The 17,847-nt window shown below is 46.9% G+C and overlaps 1 protein-coding gene across 2 annotated transcripts in view; it reads right to left on the bottom strand.

Annotated features, from left to right (window-relative positions):
* OSBPL10 (oxysterol binding protein like 10) overlaps positions 1-17,847 on the bottom strand; it is a 784,850-nt gene that overhangs the window by 66,381 nt on the left and 700,622 nt on the right. For both annotated transcript variants that reach the window (XM_078663937.1, XM_078663936.1), the window contains one exon: positions 6,700-7,195. In XM_078663937.1, coding sequence (XP_078520063.1) covers positions 6,700-7,195 — 496 coding nt within the window. The remainder of the gene's footprint in view (positions 1-6,699; positions 7,196-17,847) is intronic.

Genomic DNA, 17,847 nt, shown 5'->3' with positions numbered 1-17,847 from the left:
AGCAAACCATAGCTTTTAAAACTCTTCTACAGTACTGAAGAGACACTAATATGGAGTACATCTTACCATGTAAAGCGATTGAACAATGCTGAATTCACAGAAACACTGAGCGCACCTAAAGCTTGTAAATCTCTTCTACAATACGAACAAACAATAATGCTGAGCGCACCTTAGCTTGTAAAGCACTTCTTATATACCAAAGAGACAATAATCCTGAGTGCACCTTAGCTTGTAAAGCACTTCTTGTAGACAGACAATAATGCTGAGCGCACGTTAGCTTGTAAAGCACTACTTAGATACCAAACAGACATAAATGCTGAGCGCACCTAAGCTTGTAAAGCAATTCTTATATACCAAACAGACAATAATACTGAGCGCACCTTCGCTTTCACAGCACTTCTACAGTACTGAACAAACAATAATATTGAGAGAACCATAGCTTGTAAAGCTTTTCTATTATATGAACAAACAATAATCCTGAGAGAACCTAAGCTTGCAAAGCTCTTTTATAATATCCACAAACAATATTACTGAGAGAACCATAGCTTGCAAAGCTCCTGTACAATAGTTAACACACAGAAACACTAAGCGGACCATAGCTTTTAAAATTCTTCAACAGTACTGAAGAAACACTAATACAGAGTGCATCTTACCATATAAAGCTATTGAACAATGCTGAATAAACAGAAACACTGAGTGCACCTAAAGTAAAGAACTTTTTGTATACCAAATAGACAATATTACTGAGCGCACCGTAAGTTGTAAAGCTCTTCTACAGAACCAAACAAACAATAATACTGAGCACACTTTAGCTTGTAAAGAACTTCTTGTACACCAAACAAACAATAATACTGAGCGCACTGTGGGTTGCAAAGCTCTTTTACAGAATAAAACAAATAATAATACTGAGTACACCTTAGCTTGTAAAGCACTTCTTGTATACAAACAGACCATAATACGGAGCGCACCGTAGCTTGCAAAGCACTTCTTGTACAACCAAAAGACAATAATAACGAATGCACCTTAGCTTTTGAAGCACTTCTTGTATACCAAACAAACAATAATACTAATCTCACTTAGCTTGTAAAGCACTTCTTGTATACCAAAAAGACAATAATACTGGGCGCACTTTATCGTGTAGATAACTTCTTGTATACCAAACAGACAATGGGTGCTCATTAGCTTGTAAAGAATTTCTTGTACACCAAACAAACAATAATACAGAGCACACCATAGGTTGTAAAGCTCTTCTACAGATCCAAACAAACAATAATACTGAGCGTACTCTAGCTTGAAAAGAACTTCTTGTACACCAAACAAACCATAATGCTGAGCGCAATGAAGGTTGAAAGTTCTTCCACAGAACCAAACAGACAATAATACTGAGCGCACTGTAGCTTGTAAAGCACTTCTTGTACAACCAAAATACATTACTACAGAATGCCCCTTAGCTTGTGAAGCACTTCTTGTGTAACAAACAAACAATAATGCTGAGCACACCATAGGTTGTAAAGCACTTCTTGAAAACCAAACAGTCAATAATACTGAGCGCACTTTAGCTTGTATAGAACTTCTTGTACACCAAACAAATATAATAATGAGCACACCGTAGGTTGTAAAGCTCTTCTACAGAACCAAACAAGCAATAATACTGAGTGCACCATAGATTGTAAAGCACTTCTTGTATAAAAACAGACAATAAAACTGAACGCACAGCAGCTCGTAAAGCACTTCTTGCACAACCAAAATACAATACTACAGAACGCACCTTAGCTTGTGAAGCACACCTTGTATACCAAACAAACAATAATACTAAGCTCACTTAGCTTGTAAAGCACTTCTTGTAAACCAAACACACAATAATACTGAGTGCACCTTAGCTTGTAAGGCACTTCTTGTATGCCAACAGACAATAATACTGAGTGCACTGTAGCTTGTAAATCACTTCTTGTACAACCAGAAGACAATACTGCAGAAAGCACCATAGCTTGTGAAGCACTTCTTGTATACCAAACAATAATACTAAGCTAACTTAGCTTATAAAGCACTTCTTGTAAACCAAAGAGACAATAATCCTGAGTGCCCCTTAGCTCCTAAAGCACTTCTTGTATACAGACAGACAATAATACTGAGCGCGCCTTAGCTTGTGAAGCACTTCTTTTTGTATACCAAACAAACAATGCTGAGCGCACCGTAGGTTGTAAAGCTCTTCTACGGACATATATGGGAATATGGGAACACAGGAAAGGCGAGCATCATGTAACAACAAGACCCCCACTATCAATGTAATACAGTTGCACTGTGTTGTGTGTTCAACTGTGTTAACAATCACGGACAGGACTACAAGGACCATGTCTCTAAAACTACCAGCATTCACCTCCAACATGTTAGCACCAGTTGCACCATTCGTCTCCAACAATTCACCACCAGTTGCACCACTCATCTCCAACATGTCACCACCAGTTGCACCATTCACCTCCAACATGTCACCACCAATTGCACCATTCACCTCCACCGTGTCACCACCAGTTGCACCATTCGTCTCCAACATGTCACCACCAGTTGCACCATTTGTCTCCAACATGTCACCACCAGTTGCACCCTTTGCCTCCAACATGTCCTCACCAGTTTCACCATTCGCCTCCGTGTCACTACCAATTGCACCATTCACCTCCAACGTGTCACCACCAGTTGCACCATTCGTCTCCAACATGTCCTCACCAGTTGCACCATTCACCTCCGACCTGTCACCACTAGTTGCACTGAACTGGGTGGCAGTGTCTGATCAGATAAACGTGCTAAAGTATACAAAAAGTGTGATGGTTGGAATGCTTGAATTCATCTCAGCCACTGGCAATTACTTGAGCTGCATCCAGATCCTTCAAGGTTTTTCCCACCAGCTTGTACACAGCCATTGCTAATTAGTCTTGACCCTGCTCCATGCAGCCCAAGTTACTACAAGTAGCTAAGATTAGTTCAGGCATTCCGGTGCATTACAAAAACACCAAATAAATACATACATTTACATACCATAACAAAATGGCCCTTGAAATCACAATCTGGGTAAACAATAACTCTCTTTACTGAAATACACTTTGTAAAAACTAGATGGAGTTTAAAGTGATGAACCTGTAGTAATGATTCTGAGACTTAGCCACCTGTAGCTCCTAAAGGAACAGTAAAAAACGTAAGAGTTTGGTCGATTACCAGTTGTCAATGCAGATCCAAGTCCCATAGGGATTCAGACCCATATATTTAATGTTGGAGGTCTCAGACAAATGAAGTGAAATGAAATGAAAGGGGCATTTATAGAGCGCATGGCTACCCGGAGGCCTCCCAGCGCTTAGGCTGACCTACTGGTCCGGATGACAGACGAGAGGGTGCAAATCCTAAGCATAGCTCCACTTCAGTTAAAGTTTTCCACATAGGAGGTGGTGTGCATGCTAGATTGTTAGATAGGTCTCTCCTAAAAAAGTCTGGTAAAGTTACAAAATGTGAAAAACATGGGAGTCAGACGGCAACAGGAGACAAGAGAAATAACCAAGTCTCAGATGCCAGGAGGTCTCTTCAGAAGTAAACCGTCGTTTTAAATCCACAAATGCACTTCAGGTGCTCCATGACATACTTGATCAATAAAACTAAGTCATTGACCTCTAATAGGAGTCTCTGCACCTAGGGCCGGACTGGGAACCAAACCCGGCCCTGGCAAAGTGCTCGGCCGGCCCGCCGGTGGGGAGTTTGGGGGTGCCGCCGAACTCTGTGCCAGGGCAGGTTTTCGGCCGATTTTGTTGTAGGGCCGATTTTGCAGCTGCATAAACAGTCCTGTAACAAAAACGGCCCCCAGGGGCCCAAACCAGCCCCCACCATTGCGGCACACCGGGGGTTTGCCCGGTGCCCGCAACGGCCAGTCCGGCCCTATCTGCACCTCAGGCAGAAATTACACATCAATCGAGGGAGGAATCCTCGTGCCACTCTCTCCACCATAGATCACGGCAAAAGAAAACCCTTAACTTATTCAAAGTAAAATGCATGGTCTTCTGAGCTACTCCAGGTAACACTTCCTAAATCTGGAATGAGAGACAGTGTAATTGAGTAAAGTGCGTCAGAAATTGCCGTAATAATGATGTTAACTGATTATTGTGGTGGTGTTATTACTTATGTCTATTAGCTGATTTTAAGGATTTTTTCTGATGAATTTATGGAAATGTTCTAAATTTTGCATATAATTGTGAAGTTACCCGGATTAACTCTACACTTTACAGTGTTTTATTGGCTTTCCAATAAACTGAAACTGCATATCATAATAATGGTGATGATGGCAACAGAACTCAGCAGCAGAACGTCATGGTGGTGTCTCTAGTCTAAAGTCTTCTAACTTTCTTTTTTTGCTTATTCATTGCAGTTTGGTGCTCTGTATACCGCCATCTCTGTGTGTTTTATTATTTGTATTCTTATTACAACTCCAACAAGTGTTTAAACATGAAGGGGTGTCCAATCCCATTGCCAGTTTTGGGCATGATTCTCTGGGTATATGTAAATGTAAATGTTTTTGTACTTGTATAGCGCACAGCTACCCGCAGTGGGTTTCCCGGCGCTTTTACGAATACCACAAGGGAACCCTTCCTGGCTTTCCCTGAGTAGTGTCCACTCCTGGGCACCCCCATGGTGCAGACCAGGCATCCCTCGCGTTGTGGGGGCCGTTGTGGAGACTAAGCAAGCTATTGCCCAGAGTTGCAGCGCGGGACCCATGATCAGAACAGGCACTGAGGCGAGAATATCCGGTCAGGGGAATTAATGAGCCTGAGACCCGCCGAGGCGGGAATCGAACCCTGGTCCCTGGCCAGAGCTCTGTATCGAGGTCTGCCTGCTCTAACCATTGAGCCACACTTCTCCACTAGGGATCACTAGGGATCATCCCTAGGGAGCACCGCAGGCCTCTCAGGGTGACTAGACTTTGTCCAACATTTTCCAAGGTCTTGTTGACACTACAGACTCCTGGTGGGCACACTTGGAGGTTGGTATAGATACTATAAAAGGGATAATATGGTTAAAACAAATGGATACATAAATTGTATTGACCCAGTCTTTGTGTTAAAATAATATTGACTTTATGTATCCTTATAAAGGCCAACAACTTTTAAGTTATCTATGCCAATTCAAATCTTTATTTGACACTTAAAAATGCCATAAACGGGTGCATTGATAAAATACGTGCATACATAGGACAAATTCAATAAAATGTCAAAATAAATAAACTGCAGCTCATTAAAATCTTAAAAAACCGAGCAATAGAATCCGGTGCATAAAGCTAAAAGGATCTGTTTTAAAAGTTTAGCTGTTCATACGGTTTCCTATTTCCAAGGTGCCCTTAATAAAATTCAATATTCCAGTGCATATTTCGAAAGAGGATAGCCTTTGTAAAAATTCCATGGTAGGCAACTCATTTTGAGTCATCTATGCACTTTGTTAAGATGTTAAAATCACCCACGATTGTGAGTGATGGTATTTCCCGCCTTGACGTCTAGCGTTCATTGAGCTACCAACCCAATGAGATTGTCCAAAGAATTGGACCAGCAAGATGGAGGTCTGAGATCAGTTAGAGGATTTCCATATTGTAACAAGGGGATTTACATTGAATGAGGGTAGGTTTTTGGGGGGGAGTTTATATATCGAACAAACTAGACCCGAAGGTAATAAAGCGCTTTACATCTACATCAGCACCAGTTACGTTATAGATGGACACATTCATTTTTGTTAGGCAGGGGGAGATTAAGTGATTTACCCAGAATCACAACATGTCGAGCGTCCCTGCCGAGACTCGAACCCGGTTCCCCTGCTCCGAGGTCAACCGCCCTCGCCGTTAGGCCACATTCTCTCCCCAAAGAGGGAGAGGGAGGTTGAGCCTTATCAAACATTTCATAGGGCAGAGGTGAGAAGAATGGTACTCTTTCCTTATTGCCAGCCACTAGTCCACATCGTCTCTCTGGGACCGGGGTAAGCTGGCAGAACTCGAAACCCGCCGGGACCAAACCAGGTGCTGTATTCAGTAATCCAAGTCTCACTGATGAAGAGCTCTTAACATTGCGAGCATTCAAGATTCTAATGGATGGAATATGTTTCTGTTATTAAATATTTAATTCTTTATCACTACAAATTTGTGTAAGGCATCAAAGTACTACTTCAGTTTCCCAAGTTCACTTTTCAATCTGTGGATGGCTTATCCAACCAAGACGGCAGATTTGTAAGCCCTTCTTGCTGTTTTCATCGGTGTGAGCCAACATGCCCGTTTGAGTTGGGCATCACTCACTACTATCCTCCATTCGCCCTCCTCTCCTTTCCTCTTTCAGTTCATGTGGCTGATTTGGCCAAAAAGAAAAGTTATTTTGACCACCAGTACATATCTGTGCTACAGAGATGTGGGTCCGACCACAGGCAGGTGTGCAACATCCTATTGAAAAATAATAAAAACTACCAGCGTTGCCCTCGTCTCCACTAGGATGAAAAAGCAAGATTCCGAAAAAAATGTGTCGCTTGCATAAGCCAATATACTCAGGACCAAGAGAAGACACCTTTCGCAAGTGCTATGCATGATCAATATAAGTATGCACCCCATGATTGCCTATGCCAACTGCTGTTCTTGAACAAGCATAAATCTTATACATAACAAAAAGATATAATTTCAAAAAAGTATTTTCTTACCTTCACCCACCATGGAAACACCAATGGACATTCCTAGGAACTTGCTCTTGGTCCAGATGTGAGCGTTCACACACATTCGCTTCTCCTTGCACTCGCAGTAAAAGCACGACACTGGCGGGTGATGGGACACCTGCTCAGCCACGAACCTCAGCTTGTAGTTCTCAGGTTCCTCCTTCCCCGACCCCGTGGCCTGGGGCATGGCTTGGTCGGAGGTGGCTGCAGAGCCACCAGTAGTCCTAAATGATTTCACTTTGGCCTTAGGCACGTCCCAGGAGCAATGAAATGTCTCTCCGATGAGAGGGTTGTACGGCTTCTTGGCAATGGCACCTTTCCGGCCCTCATGGAAGGCCGTCAGGTAGTATTCCACAAATCGGATAATTCTATCCTCCGGCGTCACCCCTGCTGCAATGGACAGAAAGAGGTCTGGGTGGGCCATGAAATTTGCATACATCTCCAGCAGGGATCTTTTCTCCAGGATGAAAGTTGGAAGCACCACCTATGGTCAAAGTGGACAACATCATTATCAGTCACTACGCAATTGAAGGCGGCATGAACAATCGAAATGTACGGTATGGACATGATATAAAATGTGTTTTTGCATCACATGCCAAAATGTTCATGAAGAGACAAACCTTAAACATACTTACAATTGCTATTCTCAGCATGTATTGTAATATAGTACATGCATGAACACATTATTTAAAATAGAGAAGGCCAACAAGAGGGTTCCTTGAGTTAATCAAAACAAAAAGTGATGAGAAGCTGTTTGCAACAAGTCTAACCACTGGCTATTGCTTGGGGTAGCATTCCAGCCCATCGTTCTTTTGATCACCACGCTACCTCAGTTTGGACCCACTCATATGCAAATTAGTCTTGACTCTGTTCCTCCTGGGAACAGTCCAGCCCGAATTACCAAGCCAGGTCCTCCCTGAACCTGAATACAAGCGACCCAGAACTGGTTTAGCCCTAGTTATGGGTTCATCAGCCGATACATATTGGTTTCAGTGACACAGTGCCACTTGGGGCAGTACATGAAACACACAAAGGGTGATAGGAGGTTGCTTGCAATAAGCCTGGGTTACTTTTGTTCCAGCTCAGGATACCAGTGTCATACTTTGTGGGAACAGTCTTTGCCTCTGTTGATAAAATGAGTACCAGTTTAATTAGGCAGCAACTACTGTGCCTACCTTAAGTGGTTGGAAACCTATGCCAGGATATGAATCACCATATAAATAAATCTCAATAAACCGGCTGTTTCATGAGTCACAAATAGTAAAATCTAAATATTTTGAGATTGGATAAGCAGTCTTTACCCTCTGCCAAAATGTATAGTTCTAAAAATGTATCATTATTTGTGAACTACCCAAAGTACAGACTCCGTGAAACCTCACGGATGACTTTCATGATGGAGGAACCAAAACGCTGGACGGAAACTGCTTGCTCTAGCCAGAGGAAACCTTCTGGACCCAGCTAAGGGCCTACTATTGTCTGGAGAGCGTCGAACGTTTATAAACTGCAATCACAAAGAAAACGTGTAATACACACAACAAATAATGAATGTACCAGTAGGCGGGTGAAAAGTTAGGAGGCGAATACCGGAGTGTATTGCTGCGATTCACACACTACATTAGCAGGAGGGGGGGATAGCAGCAGACACATTTGAAATTCAAAGATGGCCGCCCTGTTTACAAAGGCTTGTACTTAGGGTGATCTCAGTAGATTGCTGAGGGGGATCAGTGAGAGCTCAACAGCAGGAGGAGGAGGAGTGGTGGTGGTGGTGGTATACATGCCTTTTTATTCAGATGAGCACACATAAGTGAAGGTGAGCAGAAGAATTAGTAATGAGTGACTTGAGGAGCTTGGCGGGCATCCGAGATGGCCGCGTGAGCCCAGCGCTCCCCGGACCCCCGCCGCTCCCGGCTTAATATCCTGCTTTAATCCTGATTTTTTGCGAGGATTCATATAGAGGACGTTGGGCTGATCCACCTGGACCTTTCAGAATCTGATTTGGACATCGGGTGCCTGAATTATGTTCAATTGAACTTTTGGGCTCCGCCCCCGAAGTGCGCCCGGGACTGGGTGAGGTTCGGTGGCCGTCTTGGAGTTGAACAACAACAGCAGGGGGATTGGTCTTGTAAGTCCCCCTCTTAAGTTTCGGTTTCGTTTCTGCCTCGGACTGGGACATTGGTGAGAGGGTCGGGCCAGAGCTGCGGCCGGGACACACGTAGGTTGTCTGGCCCTTGGCTGCACTGTTCCTGGAGTGGGCTGCCTCTATCCTGGTGATACCCCTCTTGTAGTCCTTTGGTCCCGGGGCCTCCATTTCTGGTGCCCGGTCCGTCGACCCTGGTGACATTACTCGTGACGCATCTTCAAAATGGCGGGCAGAGGGGACCGAGAGACGCGCAAGACGAAGACACCTCTGCGCGGGGGTCCGGTTCAATCTAATGTTATGGATCGTTATACCCACTCTAAGGGGTCCCCCGGAGCTGCCCTGCCCGGTCCCACTGCGTCGGACCAAGTAACGGATGCGTCGACGGAGCCCTCCTTGCAGGACATCATGGGCGCCATTTCTGGCATGAGGGAATCCATAGGCCAACAGTACGAAACTTTGGCCCACAAACTTGACACTGTGGCGATTGAGGTGAATTTGATTCGAGCCGATCTCTCCAAGACGAACGAAAAGGTGAAGTCGTTGGATATCAAATCTTCCAGCCTCACGACGGACGTCTCTGATATTCAGACGGAGATTGGCAATCTCTGTAGGGTGAACGATTTCATGACCCGGCGCTTGGAGGATTTTGAGAACAGGGCACGTCGCTGTAATGTTCGCGTGGTTGGTGTGCCGGAGAATCCAGAACCCCACTCGGTTGATCTCCTGGTTGAAGACCTTATCCAGAACCACCTTTCTCCGTCTGGCCTTAGTAAATTTTTCACAGTGGAGTGCGCACATCGTGTTCCGGGGGGCCAGGGCAAGCCAGGCGCCCCGCCGAGACCTATTGTTGCAAAGCTTTTCCACTACAGAGATCGGGACGCTATCCTGCAGGCCTCGCGGGTGAAGGGCCCGGTAGCCTTTGAAAATGCCACGGTGAACTTTTATCCGGACTTTTCCCAACAGGTCCAGAAGCAGCGTATGGGATTTCGTGGTGCCAAGAAACGTCTTAGGGACTTGGGGATGCGTTACGCAATGCTCTTTCCGACCAGGCTGCGGGTGGAGTATAATGATCGAACTTTCTTCTTTGATCGGCCAGATGCTGCGAATGACTGGCTGGACTCCCTGCCTAATCGTCCTCCTGAGACTGAGTCCGAAGCCCACCCGGGCGGTGCTGAAGGTGGTGTAGAGAGCTGAACGTTTCATCTTTGACTGATGCCTTGTTTTGTATAACTGGTCCGGGGATGTAAGCCTGTGTTCCTCTATCTCATTTGTGTTTTGATGTATGGTCTTCTTCTCGCTATTGGTTTGATCGGGGGGCGGGTGGGACGGAGCCTTTCCTCCTCCGGGGTCTTTGTGTAGAATAGGGGTTCTTGGGCGACAGGCACACTGCAGGTTGGGGTGGCTTTTTAGCTTTTTGCAGGGGTGCAGGGTGGGGGGTGTTTTCTTGTTATTTGGGGGGTGGGTGGTTGGGAAGTTCGTTGTTTGTGTGTTCTGTGTTCAAGGCGACTTTATTCTGTATTTGAATTGCTTTTTGTGGTCATGCTCATTGGTGGGGGGTTTGGGCTTTGTCGGGTGGGATGGGGGGTAGCGGGTTGCGATTTGTTTCGTGGAACGTTAACGGTCTGGGTGATCGTATCAAACGAAGTGTGGTGTTGAAATGTATACGACGTTTATCCCCTGACATTGTTTTCCTGCAGGAGACTCATTTGATAGGCAATGTTTGTCATGCAATGAATAGGTGGGGCTATCGCCTCGTAGCACATTCGGGGTTTACCTCGGGTTCCAGGGGTGTGGGTATCCTTATTCGGGCTTCCCTCCCCCTGGCTATTGATGATGTTATTCAGGATGACCGGGGGCGGTTTGCTGTCCTTGTGGGTCGATATGAAGGCCGTGCCCTCTCCTTATTAACAGTTTATGTGCCCCCCGGCTTGCAGACTTCTACCTTTTCAGATTTGGGCCGTGTCTTGTTGGACCTTCCTGATAGTACTCTCTTTCTGGCTGGTGATTTTAATTCGGTAGTCTCTGGCCTCCATGATCGCCACCCCCCTAGGGATACCCCGGCGGCTCAGCAGTGGTTGGGTGGCTTTTTGGATACCTTCGGCCTGGTGGATTGCTGGAGGCTTTTGCATCCTACGCAGCTTCAGTACACCTTTCACTCTGGTGCCCATGGGAGTCTGTCTCGGCTGGATTATTTCCTGATGCCTGCGGCTCAGTCCCCGGCGGTGCGTGAGATTGTGCACATGCCCAGGGGTATCTCTGACCACTCTCCGCTCTGGCTTCGTTTTGAGGTTGGGGTGGAGGCAGTGGGCAGGGTGGCTCCCATTAATCCGTGGTACCTTACCTCCCCCGAGACCCGCACCCTTTTGCTTAAGTCCTTGGACTCGTATTTTCTGGATAACGAGGGGTCGGTTTCATCTGCTGTGTCCCTGTGGGAGGCCTTTAAGACCGTGATTCGTGGGCAGGCCCTCTCCCTTATTGTTGAGGCTAAGAGAGCGAGGAATAGAGAGGTGGTTGATCTTGAGGGGGAGATTTCTGCATTGGAGGAGGGTTTGGAATCTGGTATCACGCCTGAGAAGCTCCATGCCCTGGGTCTGAAACAATTTGCCTATAAGTCCTTGGTCACGGATGCCGCCAAAGTGATGTTTCGGGAGCAACAGGGACGTTTGTATGATGTGGGTGACAAAGCGGGTAAATTGCTGGCGTGGCTGGATAAGAAGGAGAGAGCTAATCGTGTGGTACCCGTGATTCAGTCTGCATGTGGTGTGAGTGTAACAGACCCGATTGGGATAGTTGACCGGTTTGCCGAGTACTTCCGTGTGGTGTATACCCCTGTGTCTGTGAGGGATGTGGTTGACTCTCGCCTTCTGTTGCGTGATATAGCCCTGCCCATTGTTTCTGATTTAGACCGTTGTGGCGTTGGACTCCCCCTTTACGGTTGATGAGATAGCTACTGCCATCCGTTCCCTCCGTTCGGGCAAAGCATTGGGCCCGAACGGGTTGCCAATCGAATTGTACAAGTTGTGTCCCGATAGGGTGGCTCCGTATCTCCGCGCCATGTTTCTGGAGTCCCGGGAACGGGGTATTCTCCCTTATGATCAGAGACTGGCCACGATAGTTGTCATCCCCAAGGAGGGTAAACCACGTGATCTTTGTTCCTCCTATAGGCCCATATCCCTACTAAATGTTGAACCCAAGGTATTGGCGAAACTCCTGGCATCCCGTCTCTTGACGGTCATTAGTGACTTGGTCCATCCGGATCAATCTGGATTTATCCCACATCGCAACACGGCTCTGAACCTACGTCGTCTTCACGGCGTGATCGCGAGGGCGGGGCTTCTGACGGAGCCGGCCATTTTGGCATCGTTGGATGCATCCATGGCCTTCGACATGGTGGAGTGGCCTTATCTTTGGGCGGCTCTTGAGAAATTTGGTTTTGGACCTGAGTTTATTGGTTGGGTCCAATTACTGTACGCGGCACCTCTGGCGCAAGTAGTGGTGAATGGTAGGGTCTCGGCTCCTTTCACCCTTGGCAGGGGTACCCGTCAGGGATGCCCCTTGTCTCCGTTACTGTTTGCTCTCGCCTTGGAACCATTGGCTGCCTGGCTTCGGTGGGAACCGTCTCTCAAGGGGATTCGCTGGTCTCCGGACTTTGAGGACCGCGTTTCGCTTTACGCGGACGATATCCTTTTATATCTCACCTCCCCGCGTAAATCTCTGTCTGTTCTGTTTGACGTTCTTGCTTCTTTTGGAGCCAACTCGGGACTCGTTATTAACTGGACCAAGTCCTGTGTATATGTTCTTTCGGGGGTTTTGCCCCCCTTGCCGAGCAGACTTCCTATCCAGGTGGTCCAGTCGGGTTTCAAGTATTTAGGGATTTTTATTACGTTGGACCCGACGCTCCGCTTTGAGCGTAATCTCCTCCCACCGTTGCTTAGACTGCGCTTGGATGTGGCCCGTTGGCGCAAGCTTCCTTTGTCTCCTCTGGGCAGGGCAGCCCTGTTTAAAATGATGTCCTTGCCGCGATTCCTTTACGCGCTTCACAACTCCTATGACGCTATTCCTAAGACCTATTTCCAAGAGATTGAGAGTCTTCAACGGCAATTGATATGGGATGGGCGACCGCGTATCGCACTAGCAAAGCTCACCATCCCCTGGTATGACGGGGGCATGGCGCTCCCCGATATCAAGCGATATTACTGGGCTTCCCAGTTGTCTGCCATTAATCACGTGATGTTTTCCCCGGGTCGTAATCCTGCATTCGAGATGGATAGACTCCAGCTTCCGGGTGGGGACTTTACTAGAGCGCTTTATTCCCGATCGGCCGGTCGCCATCTTGTGGGCCCATCCAAGATTGCAGTAACTGTATGGCGAGCTGCGAATGTGAGTTTGGGGTGGGAGGATCGATTGACGTTGGCGACGCCGCTTTATGCCTCGGAACGTTTGGGCGGACTCTGGTCTACCAAGGGTTTCGACCGCTGGGATATGATTGGGATCTGTAAGGTGGGTGACGTGTACTCGAACGGTTGTGTGAAGTCGTTCCAGGCCCTCCAGGCGGAATATGGTTTGAGTGGTAGGGAATTTTTTCGCTACCTGCAGGTCCGGCACGCCCTCGCCTCAGTCTTGGTTCCTGATGAGGCCCTGCCTGAATCTTCCCCCCTCGAGGACCGTGTCCTTGATGGGCATCTTCCCGATAGCACTATTTCTCTGATTTACAAGAAATTGATTAATAATCGGGCGGACTTACTGGTCCGACTTCGGGAGGCTTGGGTTGGCGATGGGTTGGAACTGGACGACGAGGATTGGCAGTCGGCACTCTCTTCTCCCAAGGAGGTGGCCATTCCTGCCCGTCTCCGTTTGGTTCAACTTAAGATTCTTCATCGAGTCTATGTCACTGGTCCGCGTCTGGTTACGATGGGCTTTTCTTCGGATGGGCTATGTAAGCGTGGATGTGGTTTGAGTGCGACCTTTTTACATATCCTTTGGGAGTGCCCGGTTGTAGCTGCTTACTGGACTGCTGTGCTTGAGGTGATGACTGCTGTGACGGATGTGGCCCTGCGGCCGGAGCCTCGACGATGTCTGTTGAATGTGTGGGAGCCCACTGACTACTCTGTGGCCCAGACCAGATGGGCTACCCTTGGTTACATGATTGCGAAGCGGGATGTCGCGCAACTCTGGGGCGCTTCCAGGCCCCCTGAGGTCTCGAAGTGGGAGGACAACATGGACTGGTCCATGTTTCGTGAGAAGACGGTTTATGTGGCCAGGGGCAGACACAGGGCGTGGACGAAGGTTTGGGGCCAGTGGAATGATTATCGTGGGGGTATTTGCGCCCCTCCCCTTGTAGACACTGCTGAGATTGTCCTTTCTCCCTAGACTAGCGTTCCCGGAACCTTTCCATAAGGTTTTTTATACTTCCGGTTCTCCACGCTGCTCCCCCCCCTCCCGACTTGATTGGAGCCTCAGGGCTCTGGGTGTGTTCTCCTGATCGTGGACCGTCCCCTCCGTTCTTTGGGCTGACCTTAATTATCGTGCATTCGCCTTTTAGTGTTTGTTTTTCTTTTTGTAAAAAATAAAAATACAAATTGTTCTGTGATATCTGTAGAGTAATGCTTTGTACTCGAGCTGTGCCTAACCACGGGTGTACATTTTTATTTCATGCATTGTGCCTTGTTATTAGCGGCCAGCCCGTGAGGTTGTAGGCCCATTCTTGTACTTCTCTATGCTTACTCCAATAAAGGTTTTTGAACAAAAAAAAAAAAAAAAAAAAAAAAAAAGTAATGAGTGACAGAGGGAAAGTAGTCTCAGGCAATAGTTAGCACATCATTGGACACTTCAAGCAAATACCACTCAGTTTTAATGGACCCTGTTACTCCATTGGCCGTTCTATCAGTCACAGAGTGCTTCCAGAGGGCCCAATTCACAAAAGTACCCCCAGGCCCGGACTGGTAAGTCCGGGCACCGGGCAATCCCCCGGTCGGCTGGAGGGGGGGTGGGGGCCGGTTTTGTGAGAGGGGGCCGGTTCTATTGCTGGGGCCGATTTGGCCGTTTGGAACCGATCCCTGCATGAGTCAGAAAGACAGTCATGAGTAATTACGAACAGCCAGGCATTACCTTCTCTTTTCTCCTTTCGTTGTTTTTGCTTCTCGGTGAAATGGATCCAAAACCAGAAATACACAGTCTTGCCAAGTTTCACGCATTAGGTGTATGCGTATTTCACCACGCATGCGCACTTGCAAGTTGCAACAATTAAACCTTGCGCAATCGCACGTCTTTCTGAGCTCCCCAACACAGCCACCGCGCTTTTTACCCTACGCGCGCACCAGCGTGATTAATCATGTGAGCGGCGCCGTAACAGAGTTCTGTGCCATGCCATGGGTATTTATCTCCGTCAAACACTTGAGGGTCCTGACCGGCGGCGGAAACTGGAGTTGCTCCTCAGCAGCCTTAGAAGCACACCAGCCCGGCCCCTCACAAAGTAAGTTGCGCCTCTCAGGGCCGTGCAAGCTGGGTGTGGACGGGGACAGGGGCATGCGACCTTCCTTAGCACCGAAAAACCCCTGTCACTTCCCTTGCGTGCTTGTGGCTCACCTAACTCCCCCAGTCAAGCCTTCACGAGACTCGAATAACACCCCCTCTTAAACTTAACAAGAAAAATGCACTACATCCACCCCACCTGTCTCTTGCTGCTATGTAGTCATTTTGAAGGCTGTCTTTGAGAGACATCAATTTTATTTAACCCCGGGTCATTGGCCTATCAAAACTCCCTAGAATGAGGGTTGAGAGCAGTTCCTATGGAGCTTTCCCAGTGCAAAGGGCGCATAATGTTCATTAAAAAGAGTGGAATTATGCTTATTAGACAAAATTTGCTTGGACAGTATCTTGCGTGAAAACTATAAGAGAGGCAAGGCTTCTCTACATAATTCTCGTAAGACATCTCTGCCTTTTCTTACTCAAGCATAACGTTTCTCGTGACTGTAGCACACATCACTTTAACAGTTCCTGGGAGACGTTTTTTTTTAACTGGGCTAAGCCTCCCACAGGATGATATTACACACAAAAAATAATTGTTTAAATAAACAAGCATATGCAATGCAGTAGGTCTTGCATTGCTGAAACGTTGAGCTATTGGTGCACCATTATTAATTGCAATGCCAATAGCTGAAACTTTCAGTAATGCGAGACCTATTACTTTGCAAATGCTTTTTTTAATTGCAGCTTGTAATATTTTACTTCTGTTGTGGGTGCATGCATTTTAAGCTATATGCCTATGGGTTGGAGTAGCTTGTATGTGCATGCTGCAAAATATCTGCTGTTCAAGGCTGGCCTTTTCTCTTTCATTATATGCAGTGCTTTAAATGGAAAAAAATAAGTGCAGGTACTCACCAAAAGGAGCAGTGGGCGGAGTTTAGGGCCGGGCTAAGGGGGAACAAGGGGCGGGGTTAGCTTTTTGACCGTGCCAAGGTTGTATGCACGAAATCTGCATGCATTTTATCAACCGCCTAAGGATTACATGCTGCTTCAGCCTGCCTTAAATCGAACCCGTGGCCTACAGCCCACTGAGCCATCTGTCCAGTACTGGTACTCATTTGTAACATGAACACGTTACTTTTCTTTTGTAACATACTGTTTGCTACCTCTTGCATTTTGTTTGCTTTAGATACTTGCGCAAGTGCCACCATTGCTTCATGTAACGTTTGTTCTTGTGCTGGAGTGTCTGCCATTTATTGCAGTATTATACCTCTACTTGTACTTTGTATGCTTTTGTAACCTGCACACATATCACTTTCTCCTCCTGTAATGTACCGATTGCTACCTCTTGTATTTTGTTTGCTCACAATTGTCACTTTTGCCTCATGTAACTTAACGTTTGCTTTTGTAATTTGTTCACTTGTAATTTTCTCCGCATGTATCATTACTGTTCCTATTGTGAAGCGCTCTGACACCTTCGGGTAAAGTCCGCGCTATATAAAAACGCATAAAATAAATAAGTCTCTTCTGGAACATTTGTAAACCAGAGTTAGGGCCAGAGCTGACAACGTCTGTACTGGGGAACCAGGTGCCAATCTCCAAATTTTTGATTGGTCTTAAGGTCTGTCCAAGGTCGATGAAATAGGAATCAGCGAGTGTGGAAGTGGAAGTGTGCAAGAAAGCAATTCAGATGCGTGGCGACTGTAAAAGCTTTCCCATACGTTCTTTTGTTATGTCCTGAATAGTGCCTCCCACCGCCACCCATTAGATTTTACAGCCCCCTCTTAGCGCCCACTGTGAAAGATCTTTGGATAAGCAAATGACTCCGCAGACAGACCCCTGCTCTGATTTACAAAGCAGCTCACGCTGGGTCCTGGTGACGAGCTCCATTGATTGATTCCGTGCAGTGCTTGAAAGGTGCTGCCGTAGTATAACTTGAGGGATAAAGGGAGCGCGCTGCCTCGGATAAAGTCAGATCCCCATGAGTACCGGTACTCTCTATCTTCTAGAACAAAGTGCCGGTACTCAAGGGGAGAAAATGAAGAAGTGCCGGTACTCAGTACAGGCGAGTACCGGCCCATTTAAAGCACTGATTATATCCATGTGACTCCTTATGCCACTGTTTCACTCTCAAAGCGTGCAGTTTTATTATGTACCCATTATGCCTGATTGCAAAACACACAAGCAACAGAGCTACAGGCAGCAGCGGACAAGGCTGCATCACACCACTAAATGTGTGCAAGATCAAAAAAGCTTGCTTGTAACAGAGCATGAGCAGTAGCATGAAACTGACGTGATGCCACTTCCTTTCCTTTTGTCTCAGATAGCTAAATGGGAGCTGAAATGAGCAGGAAGGGTGCAAGTAAATACTGCGCAAGTGAAATGCACTTCTAAAAGAAAAATTTAAAAAAACATAAGGGCCGAAAATGAAGGTTGTAAGCAAAGCTATAGGCAGTGGAAGAGAGAGGCGTGGGAGGGGGGTGGAAGTGCTCACTGTGACGTAGGAGAGGGTGAAACCGGGGCCGCCTACA

The sequence above is a fragment of the Lissotriton helveticus genome, chromosome 10, assembly GCF_964261635.1.
Source record: "Lissotriton helveticus chromosome 10, aLisHel1.1, whole genome shotgun sequence".
Taxonomy (NCBI): domain Eukaryota; kingdom Metazoa; phylum Chordata; class Amphibia; order Caudata; family Salamandridae; genus Lissotriton; species Lissotriton helveticus.
The sequence above is the reverse complement of the archived record's forward strand: the minus strand, read 5'-3'. Positions and strand labels throughout refer to the sequence as shown.